Here is a 20,024-nt window from a genome sequence, read left to right on the forward strand (position 1 = left end):
TAGTTTAAGTATATTGTGCCAGTTAGATTTAGCTTATTGGACTAGATTCATTTACTGTGAGTTGTGTTGAGGCCTAATTAGATTTTAATTGTGTGTATATTTTATTTTGCAAATGAGATAGCATATATCTTGTAACATACTTTATTAAAAATTACTTTTTGGTAATAAAGATGCTACTATTATTTTTTTTGTGTTGTGTTCCCTCTCCCTCCCCCCCTCTGCCAGTTTTAAACTTGGTGCATCCAGCGTTCTAAATTTCATAGAAATACCACTCTCGTATTTATGCAAGCTTTCTGCTGCATCTATAGAGTACAAAAATTGTCATGTGTGTTTTGTAACTTTCAATTGGACAAAATTAGATGGTATAGAATAGATCAATAATTATTGAACTGAGATCATTCAAATGGACTAACTTTCAAAATGCCAGGACTTTATATTCCTAAGGGAATGAAATTTGGGGAATCACTGCAATTATGTGATGGTCATTTACAATGTTCCTTGATCGCTTCCTGGTTACTTATGCAATTATTTCCTTTTCTCCTGGAAAAATGTAAGGGGAAGGGAATTTCCAATGTTCCCTGCCAGTGTCGAGGATTCGGGTTAATGTCAGGGTTCCAAGTAACACCCTCAACGAAAGAAGACTCCAAGGCTTGAAGTTCCTCAAAGTTCCATTTTATTAGAGATGTCATATTGGCACATCTGGGAAAACCCCAATCTGAAAGTTTCCAGGTTTTCCCCACCCAAAAGAAAGCCAAAGATCCATCCTCTGCACCAGTAGTGAAATTCTTTTTTTTTTACTACCAGTTCTGTGGGCGTGGCTTGGTGGGCATGGTGTGGCTTGGTGGGCGTGGCAGGGGAAGGATACTGCAAAATCTCCATTCCCACCCCACTCCAGGGGAAGGATACTACAAAATCTCCATTCCCACCCCACTCCAGGGGAAAGATACTGTAAAATCTCCATTCCCACCCCACTCCAAGGGAAGGATACTGCAAAATCTCCATTCCCACCCCACTCCAGGGGAAGAATACTGCAAAATCCCCATTTCCTCCCCACTCCAGGGAAAGGATACTGCAAAATCTCCACTCCCACCCCACTCCAGGGGAAGGATACTACAAAATCTCCATTCCCACCCCACTCCAGGGGAAGGATACTGCAAAATCTCCATCCCCACCCCACTCCAGGGGAAGGATACTACAAAATCTCCATTCCCACCCCACTCCAGGGGAAAGATACTGTAAAATCTCCATTCCCACCCCACTCCAGGGGAAGGATACTGCAAAATCTCCATTCCCACCCCACTCCAGGGGAAGAATACTGCAAAATCCCCATTTCCTCCCCACTCCAGGGAAAGGATACTGCAAAATCTCCACTCGCACCCCACTCCAGGGGAAGGATACTACAAAATCTCCATTCCCACCCCACTCCAGGGGAAGGATACTGCAAAATCTCCATCCCCACCCCACTCCTGGGGGAAGGATATTGCAAAATCTCCATTCCCACCCAGTCTGGGGCCAGCCAGAGGTGGTATTTGCCGGTTCTCCGAACTACTCAAAATTTCCGCTACTGGTTCTGCAAAATCTGCATTCCCACCCCACTCCAGGGGAAGGATACTGATACTGGAAGTGCTGATGTTAATATAAAGCTGGGGAAGAAATAGAAATGGTGTTCTGAAGCTTTGACTTCTGATATTCTGTATCATATCACCTATCTACATAGAATCATTTATAGTAATGAAAATTAGTGGAATATTCACTAGAAAATATTATGTATCCGTGCCTTTCTCCCCCCCCCCTCTAATTCTATATTAATTTGATTGATTTGTATGCCAGTGATGTTTGTATCTTATGCACTTATAGACACCAACCAAATATAATGGCAAGGCTATATATAGTGAAAGATCCACAGGTCCTTTTCCAAATACCTTTAAAATTCACAACCAAGTTTAATGTTGTGGGAGATTGCTAAGTACATGGGAATGTGCCAGTTGGCTTCTTATTTCTCTTTTTCTGCAATTATTGTGGTGAAAGAGACAATGGGTAAGCTTGCTAGAATAACAATAGAATGCTGGCACTGCCTTGAACCAAAGATGTTATATTACCTTTCAAAATCCACCATTGTTGCTTCTCCTACTCTGAAACCATTCCAAGCCTGCTCCTGCATTAGGTACAAATACATTTCTTTGTTTCATTGTATTGAGCACATGCTCTGTGTTTCTTTGATCAAATCCCTACGATGGTTTGAGGTATTCCTATGATGTTTCTTTTGGCCTGCCCCAGGTGCACAGGACCAGAATTCATTAGAACCCGCTAGTTTTGCTAAATAAAATAGTCATTTATATCCTTCCATAAGTTTGACATTTCTCAATTGTTCCACTGCATATGAGTGCATCAAATCAGCAGGTTTCAGTATTTGATCACATCTCCTAGAACCGTGATGTTGAACCTATGGCACGCATGCCAGAAGTAACACACAGGGCCATCTCTCTGGGCATGCCAGCCGTCGCCCATTGCTCTTCTGGGTTCTGCTGCACGCATATGTGCCAGCCAGCTTGTCTTCGCATGCATGTGAGTGCCGGAAATGGGAAGAGCAGCCTCACAGTGCGCATGCATGCACAGGAAGCTCAGCTTCTGGTGTGTGCATGCACGCTGGCCAGTTGGTATTCGGTGTACGGGAGTGCCAGAAATGGGAAAAGCAGCTCCTCAGTGCGCATGCGCGCACCAGGAGGCTGAACTTCTGGTTTCTGGCATGCGCATGCACACTGACCAGCTGGTATTTGTGCACACCTGCATGCCAGAAACAGAAAGACTAGGTAGCCGGCACGCACCGGAAACCGGAAGCTCAACTTCCCGGCGCGCACATGCAAACCGGGGGAGCTGCTCTTCCAGTTTCTGGCACTCCCCCATGTGCATGCTCCCGTTTCAGCATTTGATGCTGAAAAGGTTGGCCATCACTATCCTGGAACCAACACATCTGTAAATTACAAAGATGTGTGTGAAATCTGATCATCAGGCTAGAATTTCATAAACAGGGGAAGAAAAACAGCTCTCTCTTCTCGCAGCATGTAAAAGTGATATTTGTTTATTTTTTTACATATAAACCCAACCACCAAAAGCCAAATGCCAGGGTAACCAACCATGTTTTAGAAATACCCATGGAATTAATTGTATCAATAAATCCATCAAAGACGCAGCTGCCTCCATGGAACTGTGAAGCCATCACTGCTTTTCAAGAACCACACACCAGTTTCCCTGGTCATAATAACTTCCTTCCACCTTTATGGAGTCTAACTGTTTACACAGCCGTTCCAGTTCACCCTCACAGAAGACGTGGTAATAGCGGTGAAAAACAGGGTTGGGTTCTGGAGCAGATGTAGAGCCATCCAGAGGCTGACAAAGTTCAGGATGCCTTGTCTTCTTCTTCATCTCATCTTTCAGGTGCCAAGGGACCAAGACATCTTGAGTTTCAAAGGAAGTTCTATTTGTATGAACCGGAAGACTGGCAGGAACCACCTGGCTTGGGCTATTGCTTGTCCCCTTAGGCTCATTACAGTCCTTGCTGGGCTGTGCCAAACCTTGGCATTCGGTGCTGCCTGTATTATTCAGCGTGCCACTGATAGCTTTGCCAAGCCTTTTATCAGTAGCTTTTTCCCCTTTCAGATACTTCGACTTCTGCTCCTTGTACTCCTGTTCCATGGCCCAAACGTAAACAAGTGCTTTCCCACCAGGTCTCAGCAGCCGAGTCAGTTCACAGAGCACAGCCAGCCTCCTCTCCTAATCAAGGGAGAGAAACACAGACGCTCATCTTAAAGGTAAAATATAACAAAGTAAAAAACTGTACTCAGAACAAAAACAAAATACAAGGCCAAGCTCAGAGAATTAAGAACACTGTACTATTCTGTAGCCTGTTTACTTCTACTTTTTAAATTATACATCTTTCATGTTTTTCAGCTATTTAATAGAATTATATATCAATGAAATTAACATAATATAATGAACATACCATTAAATATTTATTTTTAAAAATTCAGCCAACAATAAAATAAACAAACCCACAGAACAAGGAACAGCTACCATAACATGTAACACGTGAACAACTTAATTGAAAGAAAGAACCAAGAACTATTTTAATTACAGGTAGTCCTCAACTTACAACCGGTTGTTGCTTAGCGACCATTTGAAGTCATGACAGAGTTATGACCACATTCTGAGAATTGTCCATGCCCTGCGGTCACATGACTGCATTTTGGGAGCCCAGGAACTGCTCAGGAACTGCAGTTAGTCATGCCAGCCACATGACCACGGAGACGTCTTCGGACAGCGCTGGCTCTTTGGCTTTGAAACAGAGATGAACACTGCCCTCTAGAGTCGGGAACGACTAGCACATAAGTGCGAGGGCAACCTTTACTTTTACCTTACGGGATATTAAGAAACTTAGAAAAACTTTACTGGTACAGTAAAGGTTGGATGGAAAGGCTCCCCAGAATTTCTTTTCTATTTTCTTTCTTACCCCTAATCCCACCCCAGAAAATAGTTATAGACCAAAAAAATGAGCACGGTAAGCCTTAATTCAATGGCACCAATAACTGTGATGTAAAAATCAAAGGAGCAATCTGGAAGTTCTTTGGGAGCTTCAAAAATGGAACTGGGAATCACAGCTCCCTGGAATGAAAACGACAACAAGAACAACCATGAAACGGAAGGATAAACTATATTACAATTGTTCTACTTTTAGGTAGTTTTAACCTACCACTGTTGAAAAATGATGGATGACTGCAATGGATATGCAAGCATCACAAGAACCACTCCGTATTGGCACAGCGAGCGCATCGCACACAAAAGCCTGAAATGCCTTCTCTCCACAGATGTCTACCAGAGTCTTACTACGGTCGCAGCCCAACTGTTGAAATTAAAAAAAAAAAAAGTGTGAGGAGTCTGTACACAAACTAGGAGTGAACATTAAAAATATGTAGCTTTTCAGAAACAAGCAATAGTCAAAGACCCAGTTTCCTAGATCCAATATTGAAATGTGGTTAACTTTTATCTCTTTAGGGAAGAACCAAAATAATGATCTAAGTGCTGGATTAACAGCGTGCACGCATGCTTCTTCAATGAAAGGAACAGTAACAGCTGGCTGCCCAGATGTGAAAGACTGTAAACTCCAAATTACACCTGCAGGTATCAAAGCTTTTATGTTTCTCTCTTTTATGCTGTTCTTTTAACACAATGCACCACACTGATTGCCTTAATTTAGAAGTCTGCTTTTCCCCCCCATCAAGACTTATGGGATAGTTCAACATTAGCTGCATTTTATAGAAGGTGGGGAGTGGTGGCTCAGTGGCTAAGACTCTGAGCTTGTTGATCAGAAAGGTTGTCAGTTTGGCGGTTTGAATTCCTAGTGCTGTGTAACGGAGTGAGCTCCCGTTACTTGTCCCAGCTTCTGCCAACCTAGCAGTTCAAAAGCATGTAAAAATGCAAGTAGAAAAATAGGAACCACTTTGGTGGGAAGGTAACAGTGTTCCGTGCACCTTCGGCGTTTAGTCATGCCGGCCACATAACCACAGAGATGTCTTCGGACAGCATTGGCTCTTCGCTTTGAAACAGAGATGAGCACCGCCCCCTAGAGTCGGGAACAACTAGCATATATGTGCAAGGAGAACCTTTACCTTTACCTTATAGAATGTGAGCTTACCAACACCCAGTACCATTAAGAAAGCAGTTCTCTTTCTCATTCCTGCCATCAAGACACCCCATCTGGGATCCAATTGACGTAACTAAAAATAGGGTTTACATTTTAATTCCATTTTCCATTATCATGTGATATTCACAGAAGCAACAGATAATGGATCCTGACTCATCCTGTGCTCCATGTTTCCCCCAGGGAAAGGGAATATTTTCTTACCTCTTCCACCAATTGCATTCCTGCTATATGTTCTGTCAATTTGCCAAATTAAAAAAAGAAGTGGGGGGGGAAGGATAGCAAAGAGATCAAACAGCCTATGCCCTTTTTTTTTAAAAAAATGTCTTTTTTCTCCAGTTAGACAATTCACTTAGGAATGCTTGCAGCAATATTAGCTCTGACCTTGTTTATTTGAAATACATCCTGCTGCCCCACTTCTCCTCTGTAAGACCCTCAAAGCAGCTTGGAATAAAATCAATACACATACAGTTATTCAGCAGAGGACATCAAAACTACAATGAATACAAGGCATAGTAGGCTAGGCTGAATGCAAAGCCTAGGCCTATGATTGCGAACCTATGGCACACGTGCCAGAAGTGGCATGCAAAGCCATCTCTCCAGGCATGCCATCCATCGCCCATTGCTCTTCTGGGTTCCGGTGCACACATGCGTGCCGCCAGCTGGTCTTCGCGCACATGGGAGCACCGGAAACAAGAAGAACAGCTTCCTGGCACACATGCACAAGCTTGGAAGCTGAGCTTCTGGTTTTCCGGCGCATGCCAGCCTGCTGATCTTCATGCACACATGCATGCCAGAAACTGGAACCATGCATGCTGGAAACCGGAAGCTCAGCTTTTCTGCGTGCACATGCTCGCTGGGGAACTACTCTTCTGGTTTCTGGCACTCCCGCACGTGCACCCCGGAGAGCTGCTCTTCTGGTTTCCGGCGTGCCCATTTCAGCACTCGGTGCTGAAAAGGTTCACCAACACTGGACTAGGCTGAGCACCACCCACCATCTATCCAATTTCCACTAGAGATGGCCTTAAGAACACATCCTTCATAAGAACAGGACTCTGAAAAGGGTCGAGGTTTACCTTTTAACTGGAGCCGTTTAGTTGCTCTTATTGCCTACCTTCCAATTTGACTTTTGACAATTTGACTATTTTATAACTGAAAATATAATAATTAGCGACCAGACGGGCAATAGGAGACAACTTCAGATTGAGTCTATTTGTTACTGGTAAAGCATATGTACAAAGCTGTTCTCTTTGCTTCAGGCTGTCCCAAACCACGAATTCCTCCAGACTATCTTCATCAGGGTAGGGTGGTACTCAGGCTTATGAGGAATATAAACTATGGTTCTAACAACTACTAAGAGCAATTTATGGCAGTGATTGTAAATACTGAAGAACTACCTCTAATAAACTTGTTCTTATTCAAGTAAAGGTAAAGTAAAGGTAAAGTAAAGGTAAAGGTTTACTTTACCTCGGACATGTGTGTTAGTTGTTCCCGACTCTAGGGGGCGGTGCTCATCTCCGTTTCAAAGCCGAAGAGCTGTCCAAAGATGTCTCCGTGTGGTCATGTGGCCGGCATGACTAAATGCCAAAAGCGCACAGAACGCTGTTACCTTCCCACCAAAGGTGGTTCCTATTTTTTCTACTTGCATTTTTGCATGCTTTCGAACTGCTAGGTTGGCAAAAGCTGGGACAAGTAACAGCAGCTCACTTCGTTATGTAGCACTAGGGACTCGAACAGGGGTGAAATTCAGCAAGTTCTGACAGCTTCTGGAGAACCAGTAGCGAAAATTTTGAGTAGTTCAGAGAACTGGCAAATGCTACCTCTGGCTGGCCCCGGAGTGGGATGGGAATGGAGATTTTGCAGTATCCTTCCCTTGCCAAGCCCGCCACGCCACTTCACACCAAGCCACACCACACTCACCAAGCCACACTCACAGAACCAGTTGTAAAATAATTTGAATTTCACCACTGGACTCGAACTGCCGAACTGCCAACCTTTTGATCTACAAGCTCAGTGTCTTAGTCACTGAGCCACCGTGTCCCTCTTATTCAAGTAGATTTATCTAAATTTTGGATCAAGCTAGTCTCAACAGTCAGAGCAGTCCAGATGAGACATCTGCTTTTGGTATGAAATCCGAGTTGTTGTTGTTGTTGTTGTTTTTAAAAAATCTATGGCATGAAAAAGGCATTTATACTTGTTGCTGTTAGACAGCTATATAGTTGTATCCCTCCCTTTCTTCCAATCAGTAAGAAGTGCAGAGGCAGTCTGAATTGGGTTTATTAATTTACTACCAACTGTAGGTTTCCTATCACAGCCCAGTTCAAATAGCACAGAAACACACAGCAGGAGAGATGACTTTAATTTTCAATCTCAAGAAAAGGGGCACTGGCGCACTCTCATTTGACCTTCAGATTGCATCAAACAACCAGCCAAATGGCTTTGTGGATAGCTTTGGAAGGCCGGCAGCATTGTAGCAGAAACACTTCTATTGTATTATTGCTATCAACTTGAGAGCAGCAGCTATAGAACGACAGAGACCTGAAAAGGAAGCACCGGACTGAATCTAAGTAGCTTTTTTTCCCATTGGTGCAAGAAACAAGCAAGCTTGGCAATTTGCCCCACGCTTGTAGCCTAAAACTCTAGTAGGGTCCTCAGCAGGGGTGGGCTGCTACGGGTTCGCCCGGGTTCGGGAGAACCTGTAGCTAACGTTATGGCCATTTTGGAGAACCTCCAAATCCCATGCCGCTAGCCCACCCCACCCTGCCTGTCCCTCCCAGGAGTCTCCACGCGGCCCGTTTTGGATGCAGATAAGTGCAGTGCACGTGTGGAGGCTCAGGGAGATGAAAAACGGGCCTATTGGAAGTTTGGGAAGACCAGAAAACAGCGAGTTTCTGCCCTCCAGAGAGCCTTTGGAGCCTAGAGGGCCATTTTTGCCCTCCCGGAGGTTGAGAAAAACTTCCGGAGCCGGGGGAGGGCAAAAATCCCCCCCCCGGCATGGTGCAGGAGGCCATGCCCACCATGCCCACGTTCACCCAGCAACTGGGCAGAGAACCCCTTGGTAAAAATTTTGAAGCCCACTCCTGGTTTCATTACTTTTTAGATTCTTTTTCAAAAAAGACAGAAAGCTAACATTGCATGGCAAAGCAAACTGTCAGGCTCAAGCATTTCCTTTATTTCAAATAATGTTACTTCTCCGTGGACCTATAAAAGCTGAAAGGGAGACTGGAAACTTTAATATTTTGCCTTTGGATAAATAGGTATTTTGTGACTAAGTACATCCCCTAGCACGCTCTCAAAATTTAAGAACACCCACTAAACCTCCATGAGTTGCGACTCCTGATTTATACTCTCCTTCAATACATTACACTATTCCCCAAAATCCCACAATGCTTTCTGAACAGAAAAGTAATATATAAAACACACATGCACACCTTTCGGTGATGTTTCAAAGGTTGCCAATTTAAGGTGAGCAAGTAAAGCCCCACTTTATGAGTGAAATAAACCTATGAATTTTTTATTCATAGATTATATAATCTTATGGTTATTCATAATCATCATGGCAATCCAGGAATCAGTCTGTTTACAGGCAAGGTATTATATTTGCAAAGAGGAAATAAATTACATATAAAAAGTTTATTACAGTAAAAAAAAAACCAACAACAACGCAGGGAATCATGTAAATCTGTACCACGGATTGCTTGCTATGAATATAAATGTTGCTCTACAAGACTAATTTTAGTTGATGGATTAGCTGCTAGAAGACAATAAAAACAGAATGCAAAAGCTATAAACTAGGTTTGATTCATGCACTTGCATAGATCAAACGAAAACAATGCCATGTAAAGTCAAAAGATGGGACATGCAAAAACCAATAAATAGTTTCCTTTGGTAACTCTAACAATTTACTCATTTATTTTAACATAAATAGAATGTTTTAACAACAGGTTATTTATTTTAGTCTTTCCAGCCAAGACAGATTAAATTCTCAATTTAGTCAGGTTTAGCTGCCAGTTACAAAGTGGTTTATTGACAGAATATACACCAGATCTAATTCTCAAAGCAGATTTGCTCCATTTCATTAAAGGGAAAAAGCTGTAGGGAGGGGGGGGGGGGACAATATTCCACATTTCAGTTTTGTTGGATTAGGGTAAATGTAAAGTGCAAGCCAAATGTACATAGTGCTATTCATATCATAGATTTGCCGTAACTGGGAAATCTTTATTGCTGATGGTGCCAATTTCATTACTGGATATGATCATAAAGACTTTGATTTTAATTAAGAACATTTACAGCACCAGAGCCCACCATCTGCAGAACAGATTGCGCTCCAAACAAACAAATTGGTCCATTCTGTTGTTTACAAAGTCTAAAAGTATTTTTCATGACTTGGTGAAAAAGAGAATGTTAAAAAAGTGATGAAAAGAATTTCTAACAAGGACCTCTGTGCTAGTCGTACCCGACTCTAGGGGGATGATGCTCATCTCTATTTCAAAGCCGAAGAGCCAGCACTGTCCGAAGACGCCTCCGTGGTCATGTGGCCAGCATGACTAGATGCCGAAGACACACGGAACGCTGTTACCTTCCCACCAAAGGTGGTTCCTATTTTTCTACTTGCATTTTTACATGCATTCGAACTGCTAGGTTGGCAGAAGCTGGGGCAAGTAACGGGAGCTCACTCCGTTACGCGGCGCTAGGGATTCGAACCGCCAACCTTCTGATCAACACGCTCAGCATCTTAGCCACTGAGCCACTGCGTCCCTGGTTTCTTCTAAAGAGACAAAACTCCATTCAGTTTAATCACTTTCTGCCTGTCCCAAGTTAAGAACAGTAAAAATGGACAGAGAAGCAGGAATTCAATCAAAAAAGACAACCCTAAGATGACCTTGCAAGAGGCAACAACACTGTAGTGTGATGAAATGTAATGAGCTATAGCTTAGCTAACCAAGAGGAATAAAGCATGTGACAGCCAGAATACAAAATCCTAATTTGCATCTAAATTATATCAAATAATTGCAAAGTCAGGCTTCATTGTAATATCCTATGTAGCAAAGTGAATCCACTGCCCCAAATAAAAAGATTAGATCTTGCAATAAAAATAAAAATACTTTGGAGCATCCATTATTTCAAGTGTGATAAAAAATACAAAGGACATGCCAGCAGCTCCAGAGGAAATTTCCCTTTGGCATAAATGTGATGAAGACATCTATGGAAATTGGAAAGAGATGATTACTGCAAAAAAAAATATTATTTTACCATTCCCCCAACTAACGCTCTGATCTCATTCAGATTATCAGAGGTTATTTAAACATTTTTCTAACTAATTAACTTTCTTCACTCTCAACATGCTTCTGCAATCAGGATTTATTCAGAGACGCACTTCAGTCCAGCAGCCGACTTGGAATGCCAGGGCTGAACGTCAGAGCATGGGCAATAATGCTGATGAATACCGATGAGCTTCTTTCCCCGACAGTGGTACAAACACCCAGCTTGCCAACAAGATGTTCTGCACTCGATGTGCTATTTGTATTCATGCCCTGGATATATGGCAAAGACAGAAGGGAGAGATGCAACCTTGAGCCCTGTAGCAGCCCATACGAACAAATGGGAACAGAAAAGCAGGAAATCTAGAGAATGCTGAAGAGCTTCCGCTGTGAGATTAAAGAAGATGCAGCGAGAAAGCAGTGCCACATGTAATGGGGACAGAGGAAACCAGGAGCTGAAAAAGGTCACACTACAACTGATGAAAGGATAGCGGAGAATTTTGTTGTTCAGACAAGGAGGTATAGACGCCCATGGACTTCAACTCCCAGAATTCCTGAACCAACCATGTCCACAAGTCACAAAGCGACCATAGTTGCTCACCCTTCAGTTAAGAGTATGTCCAGGAAGCGTAGGCTCTTATTTCCTTCTCTTGTGAATTTAATTCCTGAAATATATTCGTCATTCCTTTGTGTGTGTTCTTTTTTGATCATGGCGAAAATGTCAACTACATAGCGTGCAGTGGTGGGCTCCTACCGCTTCGAACTGGTTTGGGCGAACCGGTAGTGGTTTGGTGGCCTGGGTCGCTAGAACTGGCAGTAACCCAGGCCTGCCATGCTCCCGAACTGGTTCTCCAGGGGCACTACAGGTGCTGCCATCTTGTTTTTGGTTCTGTGTATGCACAGAACAATTTTTATTACACTGAGCATGTGCGCCCACACGGGGCAACCACAAGCGAACCGGCAGTAGTGACTGCCGGAACCCACATGATAGTGTGAATATTTGAGGGTGTATCTTAACACCTGCTTCCAGGTGTTACATTACTGTCTGTGCTAAGAATCCTGAAATAGACAGGTGTTCCTCTAATCCAATGCTTCTCAACCTGTGGGTCGGGACCCCTTTGGGGGGTCGAACGACCCTTTCACAGGGGTCGACTAAGACCATCAGAAAACACATATTTTTGAAACAATACGGAAAACATAAAATAATTTTATGGTTGGGGGTCACCACAACATGAGGAACTGTATTAAAGGGTCGTGGCATTAGGAAGGTTGAGACCCACTGCTCTAATCTGTTTTCATTTGTACCGATATTTTGGGCTGGCCCCTGATATGAGTAATACTACTGCTTCATTGTTATGTCATTGTTACTTTATGGCTCACATTTGAATCCTATTCATGTACAGGTGGTCCTCAACTTACGACCACAATTGAGCCTAAAATTTCTGTTGTTAAGTGAGACATTTGATAAGTGAGTTTTGCCCCAGTTTATGACTTTCCCTGCCACGGTTGTTAAGTGAATCACTGGAGTTAATAAGTTAGTAACTCGGTAGGTGAATCTGGCTTCCCCGTTGCCTTTGTCAGAAGGTCAGAAAAGGTGATCACATGACCTTGGGACACAGCAAAAGTCACAAATATGAACCAGATACCAAGCAGCAAAATTTGGATCACATGACCCTGGGGATACTACAAAAGTCGCAACTATGAAAAATGGTCGTAAATCACATTTTTCAGTGCAATGGACGGTCACTAAATGAACTGTTGTTAAGTCAAAGATTATCTGTATTTTATCTATATAGAAGTTGGCTCTAAAATGACCATCGAAAACTACAACAACATTGAAACACAATCTTGAGGAGAAACTGACTTCTACTTTACCCTTCAGATGACGGAAGTGGCATTTACTAAATAGCAGTAAAGAGCCATTTTCAGTCACTTTTCAGAGGATGAACCTCATGAATAAAAAAAAAATGCTTTTGGAACTCATGCTCCTACATGATAACGACTATTAAAAATAATTGGATGGTTTTTACTTCACAAAAAGTATCCGTCAGAAAAATTAAATGAAAAAGCCCCTTTCCTTAGATTTTCTGCAATAAAATAGAGGATAGAATATACAAAAGAATATGCTTCTGTCCCATTTTTGGTCTCTGCATCGAGTGACTGCATTTCTTTAGACCAGAAAACAAAGAAGTCAAATGTGATGGTTTCATCCTAGACTGTAGCCATATTTCAGCGGTAGCCCCATTTATTTCTATTATCAAAGTAGCAATTAAGATAGAAAATGCAGAAGAGAACAATTATAAGGGAGCACGCAACCCAGGAGAGATTAATTACTTATCCAAGTTCAGGGAACAAAAAGGAACATGAGATGCTGTGGGCATTTAGCTCCACTTCATAATAACTAACTCCACCAGGTGGAATTAAATCATTTAAGTCCATTGAAATCTGATTGATGTAATGTATCAGAAAGCTAATGGACAGAGAACTACATCTAATTTTGAAATCCAGCCACCAAATGAAATTATGTGGCTCCCCAGAGAAATATCTCAGCTATAACTAATAGCATGAGAGTCTTGAGAAAGCAAATTAAATTCTGGCAAATGCATACAAACACAGCAAGAAGGATGACAGCATACAGAGAAAAAGAGAGAAATTCCGTTGGTCTACTTCTTCTGAAACTGTTAAAGGCCCTTTAATAATTGCTTCATGTAAAGCTTTGTTTTCCACGACAGAGAAAACCGTATACCGTCTTTTTTTGGGAAAAGATGCTATGCTGAAAATAAGAAACCTATTGTTCTGACCTAGGCTTCCCCAGCAGCACGAAGCCAAGAATCCTCGTCTCGATAAACCCCTTTTATTTAATTTACGGTAAATTCCTCTCCAGCAAAGTCCTGACCCACAGCCTTTCAAGATAGTTCACAATTACTGACCTTTATCAGGCTTGGAGAGTGGCCAGGCCGATATCTTTCGGATGCCGCAATACTTGGCAAGAATGCAGGAATGAACTAATTGTCTCCTGCAAACACCCCTCTCCTTTTGCTCCTTTTTTATTCCCTATGGGAGGGGCCATTCCCCTGCGCACATTGGGAACAGGCTCCAGCTGTTCTTCTGCCTCACTGATGTCTGACTCCGAAGGCAGCTGGTAACAGTCAGACAGCCCTGGCCCCATCTCTGCCTCTGACACAGAGCACTCGTCAGAGCCTTCCCCAGACTCCAGGACTGGCCAGTGTTCCTCCCCAACCTCCTCGCTGTCCGAATCTGCTGCCAGCTCCGCTGGCAAGCCACAACACCTATCTCTCGCTGGCAGGTGCGTTTCCGGCAACTTGCATTATACTTTTAAGCTTTCGCGTTTGCTGTTTCTAGTCTTTAATCTCCAAGATATTTTAGCTTCTTGGCTGCTAATAAAATCTGAGTATCCAAGCTTCCTATAAGCAAGCCCTTCTGTGGAGCAAAAATGAAATCCATCAGTGGTTTTTACTACAAATAGCTGCCTGGAATGCCTCCAAGGCACTTCAAGGCATTTCACAGAACCATTTTCCATGATCTACCAATGGGGAGGGGGGGGCAATCCAGATTTATTTCATCAAATCTGAAAAGTGAGGTGTTCCAAGGTTCTTAGAAAGGCATCACCAGAGAATTGGGTAAAATTGGGCACCTGACAAGGCTGTCAGGTAAGGGTGTTCCAGGAGGAGCCACCATTTTGGCCCAGTGGTTAGAGTGCAGTACTGCAAGCTACTTCTGCTGATCACCGACTGCCAGCAGTTTGACTGATCGAATCTCACCAGGCTCAAGGTTGACTCAGCCTTCCACCCTTCCGAGGTGGGTAAAATGAGGACCCAGATTTTGGGGGGCAAGAGGCTGACTCTGTAAACCGCTTAGAGAGGGTTGGAAAGCCCTGGAAAGCGGTATATAAGTCTAAGTGCTGTTGCTATTGCTATTCTCCCCCTTCTTCTGCTCTCTCCTGTTCACTGTCTTGTAAGGGAACAAGGAGAAGGAGCTATAATTGCCTTGACCTTTCCCACTGCAAATCAATTCAAAATCAGCTCACAGGGAAAGGATCCCTGAACATTCAGTAGCAACAGAGAGAGAGAGATGATGGTGGTGGTGAATCAGCTCCCGGACAGGGAAGTGAAACAATCTTGCTGAAGGATCTCAACAGTATGTTGCTGATACAGAACTAATTCACATATTGCACTAACCCATGGTTTATTAAATAAATCACAAATGGCTGGGGTCATTTCACAGGCCTGCCAGAATCATTCTGAACATGGTGGATCTTTACTTTATGGATTTGCAAAGTTTTTCAGACCACACAACTTGTTTGTTAGGGGAAAAAATGGAACTCCTGATAAAGAGACACAGTCTCTTTATGGACCTTGTTGACCATAAGATGAGTGGACTTCAACTCCCAGAATTTGGGAGTTGAAGTCTGTGTGCTTAGGGGACTGGAGGATAAAATATATGAGGAACGATTGTAGGAACTGGGTATGTCTAGTTTGATGAAAAGAAGGACTAGGGGTGACCTGATAGCAGTGTTCCGATATCTCAGGGGTTGGCCACAAAGAAGAGGGAGTTAAACTATTCTCCAAGGCACCAGAAGGCAGGACAAAAATCAATGGATGGAAACTAATCAAGGAGGGAAGCAACCTACAACTAAGGAGAAATTTCCTGACAGAGAGACCAATTAATCAGTGACTTGTCTCCAGAAAGATTTGACAACCATTTGTCTGAAATGGATAATTATATACTGCTTTAGACTAACGAGGTTCTAAGAAGTGTACAATTAATGGCTGCCACATTTTGCATCAGCAGAAGTTTAGGTATGACTTTCTTTTCCCCTCTTTCACTTTTTCCTCTATTGACATTATAAAAATATTGGAGTCTTTCAAAGTAAAGGTCTGTTATTATTATTATCATCATCATCATCCTTGGCAGACACATTTATCTCATTTCTATTCAATTACAAAATGTAAGTTAATATTAAAATCTCCGCTATTACAATGCATCTGCTTTCAGCAATTCATTTTAAATCATGAGGAATCTATTGAATTATAAACAGGCATATTTATGCCTGAACGATGTAGCTTGGAAATAATTATTAGTTACATTGCAGACTCCAATCTTTGAGCAAGACCTACTGGACAGAAAAATCAGAGCCTCTTAATGACAAGACTCCCACAAAAAGAAAGTTACAAAATGTAATATTTTCTTGTTTCCTCCAAAAATAAATTGATATTAAGATTGACCATTTGTTGCTGTTTTTTGCTTTGGGAGACAGTAATTTTTCATCTGTGGCAATCTGTCTTTGACAATACCTACATATGAAAACTGACAACTGATGTACTCATTTTAAAAAGTATTATATCCTTTTTAATGATCTTTATCTTCTAGTGGGATTTTACAACATCTGCCTTTTTGTTCTTACAAGATTTCAATCTATACATTATTTTGATTTGGAATTTTGGCTACTGCAATATCATACAATGATGCTCTTTGCCTGTAAATGTTGGGTTTGTTGATTGCTCTTATGACCGAATGTAAGATTCACTGCAAATACCATAAAACCCCAGGCCGCAGGCATAACCATAACAAGCTACAATATTAAAATATTGTGAGCATCAGGGCACTGCTGCATAAACTATGCAATTGTGCAATTGTGCATCATGACATCAAAAGCAGGTGTGTAACTGGTGTTGCTCGCATGATAATGTCAATTTTTTCCCCTGCACACCCTTTGATTAGAGTTATTCACTGAAAAAATAGGGACATAGAAGTAAATATGAGAAGTTAACCTGAGACTCTGACACTCTCCCACTGTCTACGTAATATAGGAATCTCTAATTATTCCTTTCATTTCTTGGCACCTCCATATAAAATTGTTTTTCTGATAATAAGTATCTATAGAAATGAATAATAAGGTGTTTTTTTTTTTGGTTTCAAGGATTTAACAAAGATTAAGAAAGATCTAACCAAGAAAACAAAGATTTAGTTTAGAGGATTCCACAAAGAGGCGGTCAACCTATTTTCCAAAGCACCAGAAACAAGGGATGGAAACTAACCAAGGAGAAAAGCAACCTAGAACTAAGGAAAAACTTCCTAACAGTGAGCACAATTAACCAGTGGGAATAGCTTGCCTTCCAAAGTGATGGGTGCTCCATCAATGGAGATTTTAAAGAAAAGACCAGACAGCCACTTGAAATGGTATAGGGTCTCCTGCTTGTTCAGGAGGTTGGATTGGAGGACCTCAAGTGGCCCTTCCAATCCTTCCAATTTTGTTAAAGACCCAGGAGTTGAATAAAATAATGCAGTTCTTGAATTTGGACTTGGAAAGGAGACCATCCACTCTCAGGTAGGTCACTTGATCAACATTATCAGCTGCATAAGGAGAGATTCCTAGCAATGTAGCTCAAACCAGGTACCTGATCATTTGAGACCCAGAACACTCATTTCCTGCTTATGTATAACATACGTATGTTATGTGTAATATATAGGGTTATACAGGTAAAACTCGAAAAATTAGAATATCGTGCAAAAGTTCATTTATTCCAGGAATGCAACTTAAAAGGTGAAACTAATATATGAGATTAGACTCATTACACGCAAAGCAAGATAGTTCAAGCCGTGATTTATCATAATTGTGATGATTATGCCTTACAGCTCATGAACCCCCAAATCCACAATCTCAGAAAATTAGAATATTGTGAAAAGGTGCAATATTCTAGGCTCAAAGCGTTCCACTCTAATCAGCTACTTAAGCCATAACACCTGCAGAGGGTTCCTGAGCCTTTAAATGGTCTGTCAGGCTGGTTCAGTAGGAATCACAATCATGGGAAAGACTGCTGACCTGACAGTTGTGCAGAAAACCATCATTGACACCCTCTATAAGGAGGGAAAGCCTCAAAAGATAATTGCAAAAGAACTTGGATGTTCCCAAAGTGCTGTATTAATAGAAAGTTATGTGGAAGAGAAAAGTGTGGAAGAAAAAGGTGCACAAGCAGCAGGGATGACCGCAGCCTGGAGAGGATTGTCAGGAAAAGGCCATTCAAAAGTGTTGGGGACTTTCACAAGGAGTGGACTGAGGCTGGAGCCAGTGCATCAAGAGCCACCACACACAGATGGATCCTGGACATGGGCTTCAAATGTCGTATTCCTCTTGTCAAGCTGCTCCTGAACAACAAATGATGTCAGAAGCGTCTTACCTGGGCTAAAGAAAAACCTGGTCTGTTGCTCAGTGGTCCAAAGTCCTCTTTTCTGATGAGAGCAACTTCTGCATCTCATTTGCAAACCAAGGACCCAGAGTATGGAGGAAGAATGGAGAGGCACACACTGCAAGATGCTTGAAGTCCAGTGTGAAGTTTCCACAGTCTGTGTTGATTTGGAGAGCTATGTCATCTGCTGGTGTTGGTCCACTGTGCTTCATTAAGTCCAGGGTCAATGCAGCCATCTACCAGGAGATTTTGGAGCACTTCATGCTTCCTTCCACAGATGAGCTTTATGGGGATGCTGACTTTTTTTCCAGCAGGACTTGGCACCTGCCCACACTGCCAAAAGCACCAAAACCTGGTTCAATGACCGTGGGATTACTGTGCTTGATTGGCCAGCAAACTCACCTGATCCAAACCCCATAGAGAATCTATGGGGCATTGCCAAGAGAAAGATGAGAAACATGAGACCAAACAATGCAGAAGAGCTGAAGGCCGCTATTGAAGCATCCTGGTCTTCCATAACACCTCAGCAGTGCCACAGGCTGATAGCTTCCATGCCACGCCACATTGAGGCAGTAATTGCTGCAAAAGGGGCCCAAACCAAGTACTGAATACATATGCATGCTTATACTTTTCAGAGATCCGATATTGTTCTATGTACAATCCTTGTTTTATTGATTGCATGAAATATTCTAATTTTCTGAGATGGTGGATTTGGGGTTTTCATGAGTTGTAAGCCATAATCATAACAATTATGACAAATCACAGCTTGAACTATCTTGCTTTGCATGTAATGAGTCTATCTCATATATTAGTTTCACCTTTTAAGTTGCAATACTGAAATAAATGAACTTTTGCACGATATTCTAATTTTTCGAGTTTCACCTGTATATGCACGAGGATGTACCCATATTTCAGGCCATGACCTCTGATTCAGCCGCGATTGTAAGCTTGCCATCATCCATAGACTATGACGTGCAGCAGGTTTTGTAAGAATACAGCCAGTTGTTTATTATAGTCTCAATACCTGAGGAGAGAACAATGCTTGACTGACAGTAAAATTCAGTGTATATTCACTAACAAATATGTTTTGCTGTTTTTGACTGTCAGGTAAGAACCCACTGGATTGTAGCTTAAAATTCCCTATGGTTTTTTCCTCAAATAAAACAAGCAACCTAGATTTATTATTCATTAGGCAAAAATAATCCCATTTCCTAAAGTTACCCTGTTTCCCTGAAAATAAGACCTCCCTCGATAATAAGCCCAATCAGGCCTTTGAGAGCATGCACTAAAAGTGCTTATTTCGGGGGTCAAAAGAAAATAAGATTCTGTCTTGTTTTCAGGGAAACATGGTACCTTCAAAGAAAAAAGAATAGACAGAGAGAAAACTTAGATTCTCACACAATAAGTTTTTTCTTCTAAGAAAGTCCCTACAAACCACCTCAAGATGGCCATTCTTGAGAAAAATAGCTACAAAGGTACATTTCCTCTTGAAACAGCTGTACTAAAAGTCAACTAATTCTTTCATTCTTGTCCCAATGGATTATATGGACCCAAAGGACATTTATCACACTGCATTAATCACCAAGCAAGAAAGGTTGTGCTATACTCACAACCGCTTTATGGACTGACAGTGTAAACTCTCTCCTATACACCTCACTCTTTGGATCTCCTACGCTTTATTTCTTTCAGAACTTATTTTCACATCTCCTGTCACCCCATTTTATAGACAATACTCCATGTTCCTGCTAATGTAAATGATGATCCAAGAAATCCTGGTAGATATAATTTTCACAAACAAAAAACCCAAAGAATTCTAATTTGGTAACCATGTTAAGCCTGAAACATCAAAAGCAAAATAAT

General features: G+C 41.9%; 1 protein-coding gene across 3 annotated transcripts in view; it reads right to left on the minus strand.

Moving 5' to 3' along the window:
* Positions 1-2,575: 2,575 nt before the first annotated feature.
* The window catches only part of ALKBH8 (alkB homolog 8, tRNA methyltransferase), a 76,813-nt gene continuing 59,364 nt past the window's right edge, over positions 2,576-20,024 (minus strand). For all 3 annotated transcript variants that reach the window (XM_081952014.1, XM_081952013.1, XM_081952012.1), the window contains exons 11-12: positions 4,748-4,897; positions 2,576-3,771 (exon numbers count right to left, since the gene is read on the minus strand). In XM_081952014.1, the coding sequence (XP_081808140.1) occupies positions 3,217-3,771; positions 4,748-4,897 (705 nt within the window). In that variant the 3' untranslated portion in view covers positions 2,576-3,216. The remainder of the gene's footprint in view (positions 3,772-4,747; positions 4,898-20,024) is intronic.

Source organism: Natrix helvetica (genome assembly GCF_964273705.1).
Source record: "Natrix helvetica genome assembly, chromosome: 4".
NCBI classification, from domain to species: domain Eukaryota; kingdom Metazoa; phylum Chordata; class Lepidosauria; order Squamata; family Natricidae; genus Natrix; species Natrix helvetica.